Source organism: Sinocyclocheilus grahami, unplaced genomic scaffold, assembly GCF_001515645.1.
Source record: "Sinocyclocheilus grahami isolate Dianchi unplaced genomic scaffold, SAMN03320097.WGS_v1.1 scaffold407.1, whole genome shotgun sequence".
Taxonomy (NCBI): Eukaryota; Metazoa; Chordata; class Actinopteri; order Cypriniformes; family Cyprinidae; genus Sinocyclocheilus; species Sinocyclocheilus grahami.
In genome coordinates, this window is record NW_015505586.1 from 813,001 (window position 1) to 829,520 (window position 16,520).

The window sequence follows — 16,520 nt, forward strand, 5'->3', positions numbered from 1 at the left end:
GATCTGGACGAGCTCACAGAGACTGTAACATCTTATATCAGTTTCTGTGAAGATATGTGCATTCCTACCAGGACTCATTTAACCTACAACAATGACAAACCATGGTTCACTGCAAAACTCAGACAGCTCCGTCAGGCCAAAGAAGATGCTTACAGGAAGGGGGATAATGTCTTGTATAAACAGGCTAAATACACTCTGGAAAAGGAGATCAGAGTGGCAAAGAGGAATTATTCTGAATAAATTACTCAGTGACTCAGCATCAGTGTGGAAAAGTCTGAAAGAGATCACCAACTACAAGACACCATCCCCCAGCACTGTGGAGAATCAACAACTGGCAGACGATCTGAACAAGTTCTATTGCAGGTTTGAAAAAACACCCCACACCCGCCCTGAACACCTCTCCACACAACCATTCACACCTCCAGCAACCCCCGTCTCCCCCACACCTGAAATTCAGATCAGCGAAGACGAGGTGTGCCAGGTCTTCCGGAAGCAGAAAAGGAAAAAAGCACCAGGCCCAGATTGTGTTACACCAGTCTGTCTGAAATCCTGTGCTGACCATATGGCCCCCATCTTCACACAGATCCTTCAACAGATCACTGGAGCTGTGCGAAGTCCCTTCATGCTTCAAACGCTCCACCATCATCCCCATCCCAAAGAAATCCAAAATTACAGGACTAAATGACTACAGGCCTGTGGCTCTGACGTCTGTGGTCATGAAGTCTTTTGAAAAACTGGTGCTGGCCCACCTGAAGGACATTACTGGACCCTTGCTGGATCCTCTTCAGTTTGCCTACAGAGCAAACAGGTCTGTGGACGATGCAGTCAACATGGGACTGCATTATGTTCTCGTGACGAGTCTGCTTAGTCAGGAAGTTAAAGAGCTGGCTGTCTGGTGCAATCTCAACAACCTGGAGCTCAACACGCTCAAAACTGTGGAGATGACCGTGGACTTCAGGAGGAACCCCCCTGCTCTCCCTCCACTCACCATCATGGACAGCAATGTGACTGCAGTGGAGTCATTCAGGTTCCTGGGCGCCACTATCTTTCAGGACCTGAAGTGGGACACTCACATAGACTCCATTGTTAAAAAGGCCCAGCAGAGGTTTTATTTTCTTCGCCAGCTGAGGAAGTTCAACCTGCCACAGGAGCTGCTGAAACAGTTCTACTCCGCCATCATTGAATCGGTCCTCTGCACTTCTATATCTGTCTGGATCAGCTCAGCTACCAAATCTGACCTCAGAAGACTACAGGGGTAGTCCGGACTGCTGAGCAAATCATTGGTACAACCCTCCCTTCTCTCCAAGAACTGTACTTATCCAGAGTGGATGGGGCTGGCAAAATCACTATGGACCCCTCACATCCAGCACACTCCCTCTTTGAACTGTTGCCATCTGGTCGACGCTATAGAGCACTGAGCACCAGAACGGCCAGACACAGGAACAGTTTCTTCCCTCAGGCAATCCATCTCATGAACACTTGACAATAACTGTGGAACACACACTATTTATTCACTCATACACTTATTTATCTAACATACATACTCAGTCTACATTTCAATTTGCACATAATATACCTGTACATACAACTGTCTATTGTTATATACCTGTACATACAATTGTCCATTTGTATGTTTTTATTCCTTCCTTGTTCAAATTTTTTTTTTTTTAATTAATTGTTTTATCTGTGTTTTTTTGTTCTGTCACTCTCATTCTGTTACACTGTGGAAGCTTCTGTCACGAAAACAAATTCCTCATATGTGTAAACATACCTGGCAATAAAGCTCATTCTGATTCTGATTCTGATTCTGAAATAATGAGAAAAAAACATAAGTGCATTGTACCAAATTATTAATTTAAATGTACCCTTCCCAAGAAGACCATTAGACAGCTGCAGCTCATCCAGAAAGCTGCTGCCAGAATAAACATTAGTCATATTTAAATGCAGACTCAAAACGCATCTGTTTAGCTGTGCCTTTACTGAATGAGCACTGTGCAATGTCCGAACTGATTGCACTATATTTGATGTATAATAATTTTCTATTCTTAACTGTTTTAAATTCATTTTAAACCTCTTAAATCAATTTTTTAATTATTTTCAAAGTTTTAAATTCCTTGTTTTTTTGTTGTGATTTTTTAAATTTATTTTATGTAAAGCACTTTAAATTACCATTGTGTATGAAATGTGCTAAATAAATAAACTTGCCTTGCCTTGCATTGCCTATCATGCAACACCAGCACATTCGATGGACACTACTCTCCAAGCAATAAGAGAGGATTTGTGAATGACAGTGAAGCGTCGTAACTGATGTCAATAGGTCACATGACTAAGAACATTGCAAATGTAGTATGCCTGAATTTCATTCATTCATTCATTTCAGTTTCGGGATGCACACAGTTGCATATGATAGGCCTAAATAAATGGTTGTGTGACAAAAATTGTGTACATTTTGCTAGACTGGGTTTACCCAATGACACATTTTACCCCACTCTCCCTTATAGGCCAATGCGTTCTTTTGAAGCGAGAGTTTAGCAAACATGCATTTGTTCCTCTCACTCCGCAATGGTCGTGGCCCTGTGAGGTCCATCCGAGGTTGCACTTGACACCATGGTAAAGATAATTCCATCATTTTTCCCTTTCCTTACATTAGCGCCTCCATTGTTTGTCCTTGAATAAGCGCTTTTGAAAAGAGTATCGCCAGCGTCTAGCGCTTCGAAAATGAAGCGGGGCCCTATATTCTGACCCTCATTATGTTTAACACTGAACTCCTTTCAAAACCGATACCAGTTCAATAGCATTCTTCTTATCTATCCTGTCCCCTAGCTTTTTTCTTCTTGTGCTGTCTTTCTGTGTACACTCTTCTGTTTTTTTTTTTAAATTCTCTTTACTATCTGTCTGTTCTGACAATGTTCCAGAATGATGCTGCTCTTGCGATCTGTCTGTTGTTGAGTAACTAAGATTTATACTGAGGCCTGTCAGTGTTTGCTTAGCAGGTAACCTTGAGACAGCGCTGTATCGTTGATCTTGTGGTTAATGACTCCCAATGAGAAAGACACACAAGAGAAGATGAGCAAGATTCAGTTAAAAACACGGGTTCACTGACCTGCACTCTTAACCCGGCACAGTAATCGATCACTATCAGAACTGAACTTTTACACTGATTCATTGCATTTTGCACCATAATCAGTCAATGGATTCTTCTGTATTCAGCTTCCTGAAAACGGTTTTCACTTTTCATAATAACTAGGTATTTCTTTAGTGTTGTGATTGGTGACATGATCACTAGTGTGAGAATAATTAACTAAGAGACCTCGTTGCTTGATTTGTCAGAGTCAGAGACACTGAGGAGCCATTTGCCTGTGTCAGAGCTGTGAGTGTCGTCTTCATGTACCATATGTGATGTTGTAGTGCTGCTCCATGAATATTTAAAACATTATTGTTGTTCTTTCCTGGGAAACACACCTCCTTTGTGTGCAAATGAGGCTCATTATAGAATTGTATAGAATACAGTATTGCAGATTCATAATGTCAGCATTTGTAAGTGTTTGCCTAGATAAATGTAGTTTGCTGTCTACTGCAATTATTATTTTTTTCATTATGTTAATGATTCTTTCATTGAATGTGGTGAAAGAGAAACAACAACTTCATTATAATGGGTTTTCACAAGAGCCTGACCAGTTTTGTCTGATTTGTCTGTTTTTAGCGAACTGATTTTTTCAGTGTCATTCAAAAAGATTTAAGAGTCTGTCTCAAATTCATTATTTATTTATGTAAATTGATGCCCTTGAGAGTCATTTAAGGGAGGCTGTTATATGTGCTTAAATACTGAATTGACTGATTTTCATTACTTTTTTTTTCATGGTGAAAGAGAAACATGAAATCCAAATGATTCATTAATCTGTCTCAAACTCATGAGTTATCGTTTATATAAATTGATGCTCATAATAGTCATAAAAGGGATTTTTGGTTATGTTTTTTTATAACTTTTTATTAAAAAAAAAAAACTTTTCATAATTGAAACATTAATCAAAACATTATTCGAATCATGAGGGAGCTAAAATCGTCAAATATAATTAGAATCTGAACCAGAATAGTTCATTTCTAGTAAATGAAGGCTTATTGAAAAGCCATGTTTGTGTACATTTTCCAGTGATCATGGCACTGGCTAATTGTAGCTTGGACTTTTTTCCCTTTAATTTTAAGATCCTGTCTAGAAATCCTTTCTTGCACTTGCAATCTTTTCTTTCAGCCATTGTCTGGGCACATTTTATCACAAAAACAGGCTATAAAAATTACACTGCTTCCCTGAAATAGCCTTTTTTTTGTGCCATTACCATTTGCAAAATTCCTGCAGGTGCTAAACAACACAGACAGCAGAAAAATAATCATCATCAGCGGAGTCATTCACAGTGGATTCACAAAGGCCTCTTTTCTTTCTTCCTAACCCTTCGCCAGACTGTGGTTGATGTATAACTAATGAAATGAAGAGACCGGATCTGAGCAAGCATCTAACCTAAAGGGCCTCACTGAATCATTCACTTTTTACAGAGCTTTTTGACCTTTCTGTGAAACGCTGAAACTGCAGCCCTCACACACAAGCGTTGTCACAGCCCTGATACCCTTATAATTCTGTTTAGATGTTACACAGGTCTGCGTCCGTTTGCTTTCTTTTCCGAGGCCCTGGGCTGTGTTCCTTTACACCGGGTGGCATTTGGAGGTGGATTCAATCCCCTGAGCTCTAGAACCTGTGCCATTTCCTCTCCCCTCACACCTGCCCCTCCCCTCTCCGTTTAGACCAGCCTGTGTCATCCGGGACCAGGGAGCGCACCACATGCCACACTGATGTGTGAAGAGCCGTCACGCTTCACAAAAACTTACGTAATCCCAGGCTTTTCCCAACCATCGAGCCAGAATATACAGATTGCTCCGCCACGTACGTTTTCAAAAGAAGCCGAATCGAGGGCAGATCCAGTGGGAAACGAGAAGATGATGCAGATGAAAGAGGGAGAAACAGTCGTTGACTGTTTTAAATAGCTGTCTCCTCTGACTCAGAGTGCGGATGTGGATGAGAGAGACTTGTATGCTGAAGATTTACATCTAGTTTGCAGTAGAAACGCACAAGCCTCTTGTTCCTCGAGGCCCCCAGTGAGGGACGTGAGTTATCGCTCACCACTGACACATACTGATGCGCTGTGATTGAGTTTTCAGGTGATGAATACACTGATGCGAGTGATTCGGGCAGATATGCGAGTGCACAGGATCAGCGTGTTATCTGATACACAGCGTAAGTCCTGTCGGCGAAGAACTGAACATTGCCGGACAGGTTGTGACAGCACTTAGCCTGTGGCCTCATGCCTACCGTCCCTCTACCTGACAGGGCGGAGGTGTGGAACAGATGAACGGAGGTCCCCGATGGAGGGGGGCTCAGCACACACACACTCACTCACACACTGCATTAAACTCTCAGATCTGCCTCTCAATGCATTCTGAATTATTCACACCAGCAGTTATGGTACTACCGATCACACTGTCCCGGGAAACACTGGGGGGGAGGGGGGCGAGGTTGAAGTGTGATGCTGAAAGCCTGCTGAGACGTGATGACAGCGTATGTCGTCTTCATCGAGACCCTCAGAGACTGAGAAATGGTGGTGTGTGTGAGTGACTAACTAAAAGTAGCATTTTTAAGATGCTGCTGAACTCTGCATTATCGTTTATGTGCTGTTAAAAAAGCCTATATTTTCCATTTTACTGGGCCCTTTGAGTCATTTATAGTAAGAAATGTGAATTACTACATAATTCACTGAAATCCATGTTAGACATTGGAATTCCCCCAAATGTTGTTCCAATTAAAGCACAGTTGTCTGAACAAAGAATTTTAAATGTAACAATATTGCTGAAATGTTAAGGATTTTTGAGTTCCCTTATTGAGATTTTGTTCATTCATTACAAAAAACCCCCAACAATTCATTGTTATTGTTCTAGGAAGATTTGCCTCCGATTTTAAATTACATAATCTGATCAGTTATATATTTAAAAATATTTGAAAAAAGATGATATAAGTACTTAAATGCATGGTAGCTACTTTTTAGTAGCTTGTAGTGTAGCTGACTTTTTCAGAAGAGTAGCTTGATTTGTAGTTTAACTATTGTAAATGTAAGAGCAGCTTAGCAATGCACTGTTTTAGAGAAGCTCTGATGGAGAGTAATCATAACTGCCACCATTTTATCTCTTGTTCTTGAGGGAGAATTGAAACGCATGCACGCAGAAACACCCACTCCTGTGACTAACCATAATCAAGCCAATGTTGACCGTAGGCCACAAAAGGAAAAGTGTGCAGAGATCTGGCTTCCTGGCTGTCCATCACCGTGTATGTTTTGTGCCAATGTTTCCTCCAGCAATCCCATGCTTACACAGCTTCGAGTCAAGTTGTTGCCCTTTTCACGCTACAGGAATGTCCCGGGTCACAAACTTGACCACAGGGGAAACTCACAGACCTGTTCCAGTGTTTCTTAGGGAATTTTTACAGTGGGCGAGCAACCGCAAGCCCTCTGCCACACACAATTGATCTTAAAGGGATAGTTCACCCAAAAATGAAAATTTGATGTTTATCTGCTTACCCCCAGGGCATCCAAGATGTAGGCGACTTTTTCTTCAGTAGAACAAAAACGAAGATTTTTTACACAAACCGTTGCAGTCTGTCAGTCTTATAATGGAGGTGAATAGGAATCATGGCTTTGAGAGTAAAAAAAAACATACACAAACAAAACCAAATTAAACCCTGTGGCTCGTTACGATACATTGATGTGTAAAGACACAAAATGATCGGTCTGTGCAAGAAACTGAACAGTATTTATATCGTTTTTTTACCTCTGATTCATGCAATGTCCGAACTGTTCGAACTGTCCTGAGCGGCGGCGCGTCCAGAGCAGGTGTGTGAGGCGTCGTCGTCTTCTTGCTTTACGGCGGATTGCAGACTTATAAGTGCATTACCGCCACCTATCTGTCAAATGGACCATTGACACTCTATCTACAATCTCAATTAGGAGTGTCAATGGTAGCTCGTAGTTTGTTTTGTGTCTTTACACATCAATGTATCGTAACGAGCCACAGGGTTTAATTTGGTTTTGTTTGTGTATGTTTTTAAAAAAAATTTTACTCAAAGCCATGATTCCCATTCACCTCCATTATAAGACTGACAGACTGCAACGGTTTGTGGTAAAAATCTTCGTTTGTGTTCTACTGAAGAAACAAAGTCACCTACATCTTGGATGCCCTGGGGGTAAACGGATAAACATAAATTTTCATTTTTGGGTGAACTATCCCTTTAAGTACATACCAAACAAAACAATAGTATATTACGTAACATATTTTGATGTTTAGATTTAATGGTCAACTGATAATTGTTTTTTTGACTGCCGATATCTTGGAAAGCAGGGTGGCTGATATAAAGCAGATAGAATTTTATTTAATATTTAAGAAATTTGAAATAATTTTTAAAAAATGTGTAAAATAAACATGCTTCTACTTTAAATGACAAAGTATTTTTTCACTAATAAACAAATATTTAATAAAAATATAGTTAAAAAGTAATTAAACACTGTAACCAACAGGGCACTCAGTATTCTGGGAAGTTTGTGTGCATTGGGAGATTGGGAATCACATTTTTTTCAAATAAAGCCAAGGTAACACTCATTTTACATACAGCACACAGTAAAAATGACATGACTATGATATTGGGCAAAAGCATCAAGCGCAGCATAATTTGAAATCATGAGTTTAAATTTTGTCGATCGCGCGTCTCAGTGAAGCTGAACTCTCCTCCTGTCCATATTCAATTCACACGGACTGACCGTCATGCAGAGAACACGCGATCGTGAAGGATACAAATGCATTCTTCATAAGATCTCACAGCTGGATTCAAACTAAGTTTGCAAGGTTTTTGAAATGAGATGTTCATTAGTCATTCAAAGATTTGTTTAAATTATGTAAATTCATATTTGCTGAATGCTGACGGCAAACGAGAAGGTATTATAATGTTTGCCTTTCTATTACTAACAATATAAGCAATCGTTATAACACTTTTTTAGATACATTTTAATTCCTTTGTTTAACAGTTCTATCTGATTATTAGACAAACTTCTGTCCGTGGATACAACTGTTAAGGACGACAGCGAACAAGAGAGAGAATGTGAGCACTGTGTGTTGTGTTCAGGTGCTGCCATTCTCAGATATATCGGTCGACCACTAGTATGTAGGGCAATGGGCCAACATATAGTCCCGTTGCGCAATGGGTGTCCCGAGTTCGAATCCCGGCTCGATCCCCTCTCTCTCCCACTTCACTTCCTGTCATCTCTATATACTGTCCTATAACAACAAAGGCAAAAACTGAAAAAAGTGTACGTTTTGAAAGAGTACCACCCCAGTGACAGCTTTTGTACCTTTTTTTTTTTTCCTGAGAGTATAGTATAAACAGCTATATAATGTTACCATACTGACATTTAAATCAAAAGATGCCACAACAATACTATGACCTAGTGTAAAGACAAAAATTATGACTTTTTCCAAACATGTTACCCCGACTGGTTCTCCTGTTTGATGTTGATCAGCTGATGTTGCTGTTCATCTGAATGATCTCTCTCTCTCTTTTTCCCTGTTTCTCCATGTGTCCATGTAGTGTGGAGGAGATGAGAAGCGAGTGGACAGCAGGACAATCTATGTAGGACATCGGCCATGTCCGGACACCGAGGCCTTCATCCCCTCTAAATTCTGTGACAACAGGATCGTGTCCTCCAAGGTAACTTCTGGTATTTGTTATACTTCACCTTGTCACGAATCTGAAAGCGTGAGCTGGGCCGTTGCTTGACCTCGCCGCAGTGTAATCAGATTTTTACAGGATAACAGCATTTGGGGTTTGCTCGCTCCCTTCAAGAGCCTGTTTGTAATTTTAGCTTGTAATTAGCAAGTGTTGTTTAATGCCATGGCAACTGCACCGCAGCATTAACACGTAAGAGATGTGTGTTAGCAGCAGCATGTGGAGAGTACGGCTGCAACACGCTTCTCTCGAGCCCTGGTGTTCAGCCACCTGTTCCTCCAGGTGTGAAGAGACTGTTGGGACCCTCCTACTGCGTTTAAACTTAGAAAGTCCTTTCCATTTTCTCTTTTTTTCCTCTGCTCTTTCATAATTCACTCTTCACAAACTGCAGTAAATCTTACCACCCCCCCTTCCACCCCACGAAACTCCCTAATTTGCCTGTCAGAGCAGTGCTTGAGATCCGGCTGATAAATACATAGTTGCAATTAACGCTCAAGTGTTCGGGGTGGTTGACTCTGCCCCCCTTAATCTTGTGGGACTTCCTGAATCTCCTTATTCAGTCGATAGATGAGGAGTGTTTTAAGATACGAAAGGTAGAAACAAGGGAGTAAGAAGTAATAGATTTATCAGACCTGTGGCCGTGCTGTGGTTTCCGGTGATCAATTCCTCTCTGGCATGAGGCTCTAAACACACTTTAATTACCTGCACTGAGATGTTTACACTTCTCTATGCATCTGATTTGCATCTTCCCCCTTCAAACTCAGCATAACCTTTTCTCCAGGGTATCCCTTAGATCCCGTTTTTCCTCTTAAAAGAGGTCCAGATCTGCCACATCTTCTCGAGTTCACCTCAGTATAACATCTGCTCTGTTAGAAATTATGATGTATTCCATTTTATCTTATTGCAGGCGCCCCAAACTGCCCTCTCTCACTTTCCTCACCCATGGTGATCCATTATTTAGCAATGATGGTTATATTAGGTGGCAATAGCTTTCCACATTCCAGTTATTTTTCTCTCTTTTTCTCTCTTTTTCTCTATTATTATCCTACATTATCCAGTCAGTATTTGCATTTATTTTCAGTTGTATTGCTGAGTTTTTGGCTTATTGGATATTTGAAATTCAAACAAATTATACTTCTGCCTAAAAAGTGTATTTTTCAATGTATTATATTTTATGAAATGATACAGCTTACAAATTTTTTTTTTGCCATTTTATGCATGTATTTCTGTTGAATATAATAGAGTGTGTGTATATATATATATATATTAACGCATTAATGCAGGTGATTACATTTTTCAGTTTAACGTGTTAAAAATATTTAACGCAATTAATGCAGGGGTGGAGCTAGAGTTGGCCACCCCTCTCACAACTGCTGTTTGTGTCACTTTTTCTCTTGACAAGAAGTGCATTTATTCAGTCGCAGAACGTCTTTACGACCACATCAAACCAGAGGCGTTTCAGACATGCACTTCAACTTCACTTCAGCGCCAGGCGCGAGTCAAACGAGCGTGGAAACTGTACTGTGCTCGTAGCGCATACTCTTCAATCGCACGCACAAAGAAACCGGCGCACGCTGTAGCCTGTACCATTTTATATGAAAGAGCGAATGAAACAAACTACGTGCATGCAATGTCGTGGTCAGGAAAGTCATGATGTTACCAAAAAGGCGATTAAAGCTGCCTTAAAACTGTGCATGTTTACACTGCAGGTCTTGATGCCCAATTCTGATTTGTTGCCTATATCTGATTTTTTTGGCTGAAACATGAGTTGTTGTCATTTACTGCCTCCACACGTGCTTCCTCCTGAGAATAATGTGACCTGTGCTGACAAAATGAGTCACAATGAGCAATAAAAAAATAATTACCTTCTCCATTAAAGACTTCATGATTTGTGATTTGTTGGAATCGGACAAAAAATTACTGAGCTACAGCCGTTTGAAGTCGATTGAGTGAAGTCCTCCGTCTTTTCTTAATATTAATTACTATATTAATAATTACAATACAGCTATTTTTTATTTGATCTTTGCTATTATAAATAAGAACAGATGCAAAAAAAAAAAGCAGTAGAACAAATAGCCTAGAAAGAAACAAATAAGGCATTACCTTTATCATTTTATATCTAAACTAAAGCATCATGTACAAAAAACAAATAATCAAATGTAAAAAGAACTTTAGTGTGTTCATTACAAACAAATTGTTTATTAAAACTACAAAAGCAGTTCAATGAAGTGCAGCGAGTGATTTCCTCTTTTCTTTTATTGTTAGATTAACATTAATGAGACAGACGTCCTATACTGTAATGCACGGATCTAATATAATGTTACACATCAGATGTTTTCCCCCAACAGTTCCTCAAGCGTTCACAGAACAGATTATGTTTGCGTGATTACTGAAATACTGTAAATCTGTATGTGTATGTATTTATCGGGATTGCGCGTCATCAGAAGCGCCGTTATATGCACGCACTTCGGATGACAGTCAGCGCGAGAAGCAAGTGGAGAAAAGGTAATCCTCTCAGAAAATGTACAAATAAAGATAATTTTAGGTGTTTAATTACTACTTGGAGCAGTTTAATTTTTTTTGCCTGTAGCTCAAAATAGCCCGTGGTGTTAAGATATAACTAATGAGGTGATATTCAGAAGACAATGAAACCGAAACCAAATAGCGTTAAAACAGGAAGTGAAGTAAATGGAACAGAATGACAAAATAACGGTCCACATTACAGAACATAAACCTGACAATAAGATTGTTAGGCTGTCGTTAGTCTATATGTATAACAGTTAGTTCTAATCTGATCTTCTAATCTGACTGGACAAGAGACTTTCTATTGATATTTCCACCTGCATGCGTTCTAGATGGGCTGTCAGTCAGTGCAGTTAGATTGTTGCGCCACAAGGTGGTGGAAAGGCACCGTCATTCAACTACATGTTCAAAAACGCTGATTCATTCATTCAAAGAGACGTAATGAAACACACTGTTGAAATCATTTTAACTTTGAGCGCCACTTTAGAAGGCTCAGCTGACCAGCTATGCGTCGATGCTAAGACAGAGATTTCGCTTTCCTTGGACATGACAACATATTTTCACAAATATATATGACTCGGCCTGGAGGACAGACGCAAGTAATTGCACACGCTCAGTCGATCTCTCTGTCATTCACTGTTTGTTTAGTCTTGTTAAGTGCAAATCTACGGAGCCTCTGTACAAATCAGCATGGTACACATTGTTATCATTACTAACTTGTTTAATATTCAGTCCACATGTATGAAGTGTAAAACGAGAAGGGCATAACCTTACGAAAAAAGAAAACACGCAAAAATCGTGGTTGTTGCGGTTCTTGCATTCCTCTGCGGTTTGCTCATCAGTATTGCGATATTGAGGTTATCACGACAGCCCTAAGCCACACCCAGGCCTGATTACTGCCAGACCTGTTGAATCAAGAAATCTGACAAAGTGAAGCATGCTTAAAGAGCAACACTGCCACGATCTAAAGAAATTCAAGAACAGATGAGAAACAAAATAGTTGACATGTATCAGTCTGGAAAGGGTTATAAAGCCATTTCTAAGGCTTTGGGACTCCAGCGAACCACGGTCGGAGCCATTATCCACAAATGGAGAAAACTTTTAACAGTGTCATTTAATAGCTTCCCAGGAATGGCCGGCCTACCAAAATTACTCCAAGAGCGTAACGACGACTCATCCAGGAGGTCATAAAAGAACGCAGAACAACATCTAAAGAACTGCAGCCCTCACTCGCCTCAATTAAGGTGAGTGTTCATGATTCAACAATAAGAAAGAGGCTGGGCAAAAAACGGCATCCATGGGAGAGTTCCATGGCAAAAGCAATTGCTGACCGAAAAGAACACAAAGGCTTGTCTCACATTTGCCAATAAATATCTTGATTATCCCCAAGACTTTTGGGTAAATATTCTGTGGACTGATGCGACAAAAGTTTAACTTTTTGGAAGGTGTGTGTCCCGTTACATCTGGCGTAAATCCAACGCAGCATTTCATAAAAAGAACATCATACCAACAGCCAAACATGGTGGTGGTAGTGTGATGGTCTGGGGCTGCTTTGCAGCTTCAGGATCTGGACGACTTGCTATAATTGATGGAACCATGAATTCTGCACTCTATCAGAAAATCCAGAAGGAGAATGTCCGGCCGTCAGTTTGTGACCTCAAGCTCAAGCGCACTTGGGTTATGCAGCAGAACAATGATCACAAACACACCAGCAAGTCCACCTCTGAATGGCTCAAGAAAAACTAAATTAAGGTTTTGGAGTGGCCAAGTCAATGTCCGGACTTAAATCTGATTGAGATGCTGTTGCATGACCTTAAGCAGTCCATTCATGCTCGAAAACCCTCCAATGTGGTTGAATTAAAACAATTCTGTAAAGAAGAGTGGGCCAAAATTCCTCCACAGTGATGTGAAAGACTCATTGTCAGTTATCGCAAACGCTTGATTGCAGTTTTTGCTGCAAAGCGTGGCACAACCACTTATTAGATTTAGGGAGCAATTACTTTTTCACGTAGTGCCAGGCAGGTTTAGACAGCTTTTTCCCTTAATAAATGAAATCATTATTTTAAAACTGTATTTTGTATTTACTTGGGGGGTATCTTTGTGTAATATTAAAATAAGTTTGATGATCTGAATCATTCAATTGTGACAAATATGCAAAAAAAAAAAAAACAGGAAGGAAGGAGGCAAAAGTCTTTTCACAGCACTGTATATTTGAGGCCCGTGCAGGGCTCTACATCGCGGCACTCCAACACAGGTATGTCCTGTAGACTGCAACACTCTGCTTCCTCTATCACAATTCTTTCACGAATAGAAGTATCTACCAGGGATATCGCCTTGGGTTCTCCGCACAGTTCAGTTTGGTTACACACTTCAATTCGGTTGCAACCCCAATTTCGACGGGGTTCACCTGACTGTAGTGAGCAGCGCCTCAGAGGCTTCTATTCTACAGCAGGAACTATCTTCACTTCTCCTCAAGGGGGCGATAGAGGAGGTTCCTCCAGCGGAAGTAGAACGGGGCTTTTTCAGTCGCTATTTTCTAGTTCCGAAGACTGACTGTGTGTGTGTATATATATATATATATATATAGAATTAGTATACTAACTTGCGCTTATTCTCTTGCAAAAAAGTTGATTCAAAATGGTAAAGTCACAGCATCAAAATATAAAACACTTTCCTGTTTGTATTAGATTCAGCCTTATTTGATGTTAACTGTCATTCGTGAGCTAGTGCGCTTCTGCTGTTGTGTTCATTTCCTAAAAGAGTGCTGAATAAATAGCGAGCCACTGCCAAACGGATCATGTGGCAGGTTCCCCTTTCTGGGGTTCGCCGAACGAAGGCAATAAGTCGCTAATCCAAATCAATGTAATACCTGCTGGCCCAGAGAGCTGCCGCCCGGTCACACACATCAGAGAGCTCCGGAGCTATTGAAGTCATCTCAGCTCCCTCTCCAAGAAAAGCACAAACACAGGAGCTGATGAATATTGAATACATTTAATCCTTCCTCCCGCTTTTCAGTAGGATGTGGGTTTAGACTCACATTGCTGTAAATTAATAGTTCACTTAAAAATACAAAATTCTTTATATTTTGAAGAAAGTCCATTCTGTCCATATAATGAAAATGATTTGAAACTGTGACTGACAAGCTTCAGAGATGACAAAAAAGCACCTTAAAAGTAATTGACAACTTGTGTGCTATATCACGAGTCTACTGAAGTCATTTAATAGCTTTTTGTGAAGTGAGTATAAACAATGACACAATTTCCATTTTTGGATGAACTATCCCTTTAAAACCCTTTTTACAACTTTAAATAAATTAATTGACAGCTTGTTGGTTTTTAGCTTGTTACTGTTTAACACTTTTTGTTGTTGTTGTTTTGTTTTCTCACTTCCTCAGTACACAGTGTGGAACTTCCTGCCAAAGAACCTATTCGAGCAGTTTAGAAGAATTGCTAATTTTTACTTCCTCATCATATTCTTGGTGCAGGTAAGTGAGTGCATTTGATCAATCATAATCGTTTGCCATCCCCAGAGAGACAAACTGTGTGTGTGTGTGTGTGTGTGACTCATAGCCTGGCTGGTTCTGCCCCGTGCTGATCTGATGTCATTGGACCTGTGATGATAATGGCAGAGAGAGACAGTGAGACGGGGAAGCCTCTGCTCCGCTCCATAAGAGCACATGAAGGCAACCTTAGTTAAACTAGCGAGTGGAACCGTGTAAACAGCTGATGCCGTTTAGACAAGTGTGTGTATTTAATAAAGGGTAATGGTAGATTACTGAAGAGCATATGGTCTTGTTGGTGTTGGGTACATGAGGAGTGAGAATTGAAAGGCACGATTTGACATTTGACTCAGCAGCGTTTTTTTTTTTAAATGTGTGAGATTGAGGCTATATTGATTTATTTGGTTATGATTGTGTGCAAATCTGCAAATTCTGCGATCTCAGGCAGTATATGGGGTTAAGGCAGCATCAAGGCAATACTGTTCAAAGGTTTGGGCGGAGTATGAATTTTAATAGTTTTGAAAGAAGTCTCTTATGCTCACCAAGGCTACATCTATTTAATTTAACAATGCAGTAAAATTAAAAAGCATCAGTTATTGCAATTAAAAATAACTGTTTTATGTTTTAATATATTTCAAAATGTAATTTATTCCTGTGATGGCAAAGCTGAATTTTCAGCATCATTACTCCAGTCTTCAGTTTCACATGATCCTTCAGAAATCATTCTAATATGCTGATTTGCTGCTCAAAATTTTTTCTTATTATTATCAATGTTGAAAACAGTTGTGCTGCTTAATGTTTTTGTAAAATCCGTGAAATATATTTTTAGGGTTCTTTGAGTAGAAAGTAAAAAAAAACAGCATTTATTTAAAATGTAAATCTTTTGTAACATTATAACTGTTTAATGTCACTTTGGATCAATTTAATGCATCTTTGCTAAATAAAAGTATTATTTTCTTTTAAAAAAAATTCTTACTGACCCCAAACTTGTGATCAGATTGGACTATGCACTGCAAAATACAACGTTTGACCATTTTTGCTGACTGCCTGCGCAAAAACAATCTGACAGTATAGGCTTATTCTCAAATGCGTGAACGTATAAGCCAGTTCTTTTAAATGGGTCATATGATGCAATTTCAAGTTTTCCTTTCTCTTTGGAGTGGTACAAGCTGTTCGTGAATAGATAAGATCCCTAAAGTTGCAAAGACTAAAGTCTCAAATCCAAAGAGATATTCTTTATAAAAGTTAAGACTCGTCCACGCCCTCCTAAAACGGCTCGTTCTAACATGCTCCCACATATCTACATCACTGTGTGGGAAGATTTGCATAACACCGCCCAAATGTTCACGCAAAGAAAGAAGGCGTAACTTTGATTATCGCTGTAGTATTGTAGTTGCCTCTACCGCCATGTCGTGGAGATGCTGTGTTTCGTTGTGAAAGTGAAAATACTTTGTTTGGCCTTCTAAAAGAGGACACAACTAGAAATCAGTGATTAAGTTGTATTTGCAACACTGTTCCAGAACAGTTCAACCCAAATATTCAGATGTGTGCAACGCATTTTACGGAGAACTTTTTCCTGAACCTGGGAGAGTAGCCTACAATGCCGGCTGTTCTGACTCACAGACTGCAAGTATGTTTTCATATTTAAAGAATTTGCCACTGACGATTCAAACGCGAGTTTTGAGC

At 39.8% G+C, this 16,520-nt stretch overlaps 1 protein-coding gene across 1 annotated transcript in view; it reads left to right on the forward strand.

Moving 5' to 3' along the window:
* The window catches only part of LOC107550734 (phospholipid-transporting ATPase 11C-like), a 41,872-nt gene extending 27,035 nt beyond the window's left edge, over window positions 1-14,837 (forward strand). Inside the window, exons 2-3 of the mRNA XM_016232098.1 lie at window positions 8,675-8,794; window positions 14,730-14,837. Coding sequence (XP_016087584.1) covers window positions 8,675-8,794; window positions 14,730-14,837 — 228 coding nt within the window. The remainder of the gene's footprint in view (window positions 1-8,674; window positions 8,795-14,729) is intronic.
* The last annotated feature ends 1,683 nt before the right edge of the window (window positions 14,838-16,520 follow it).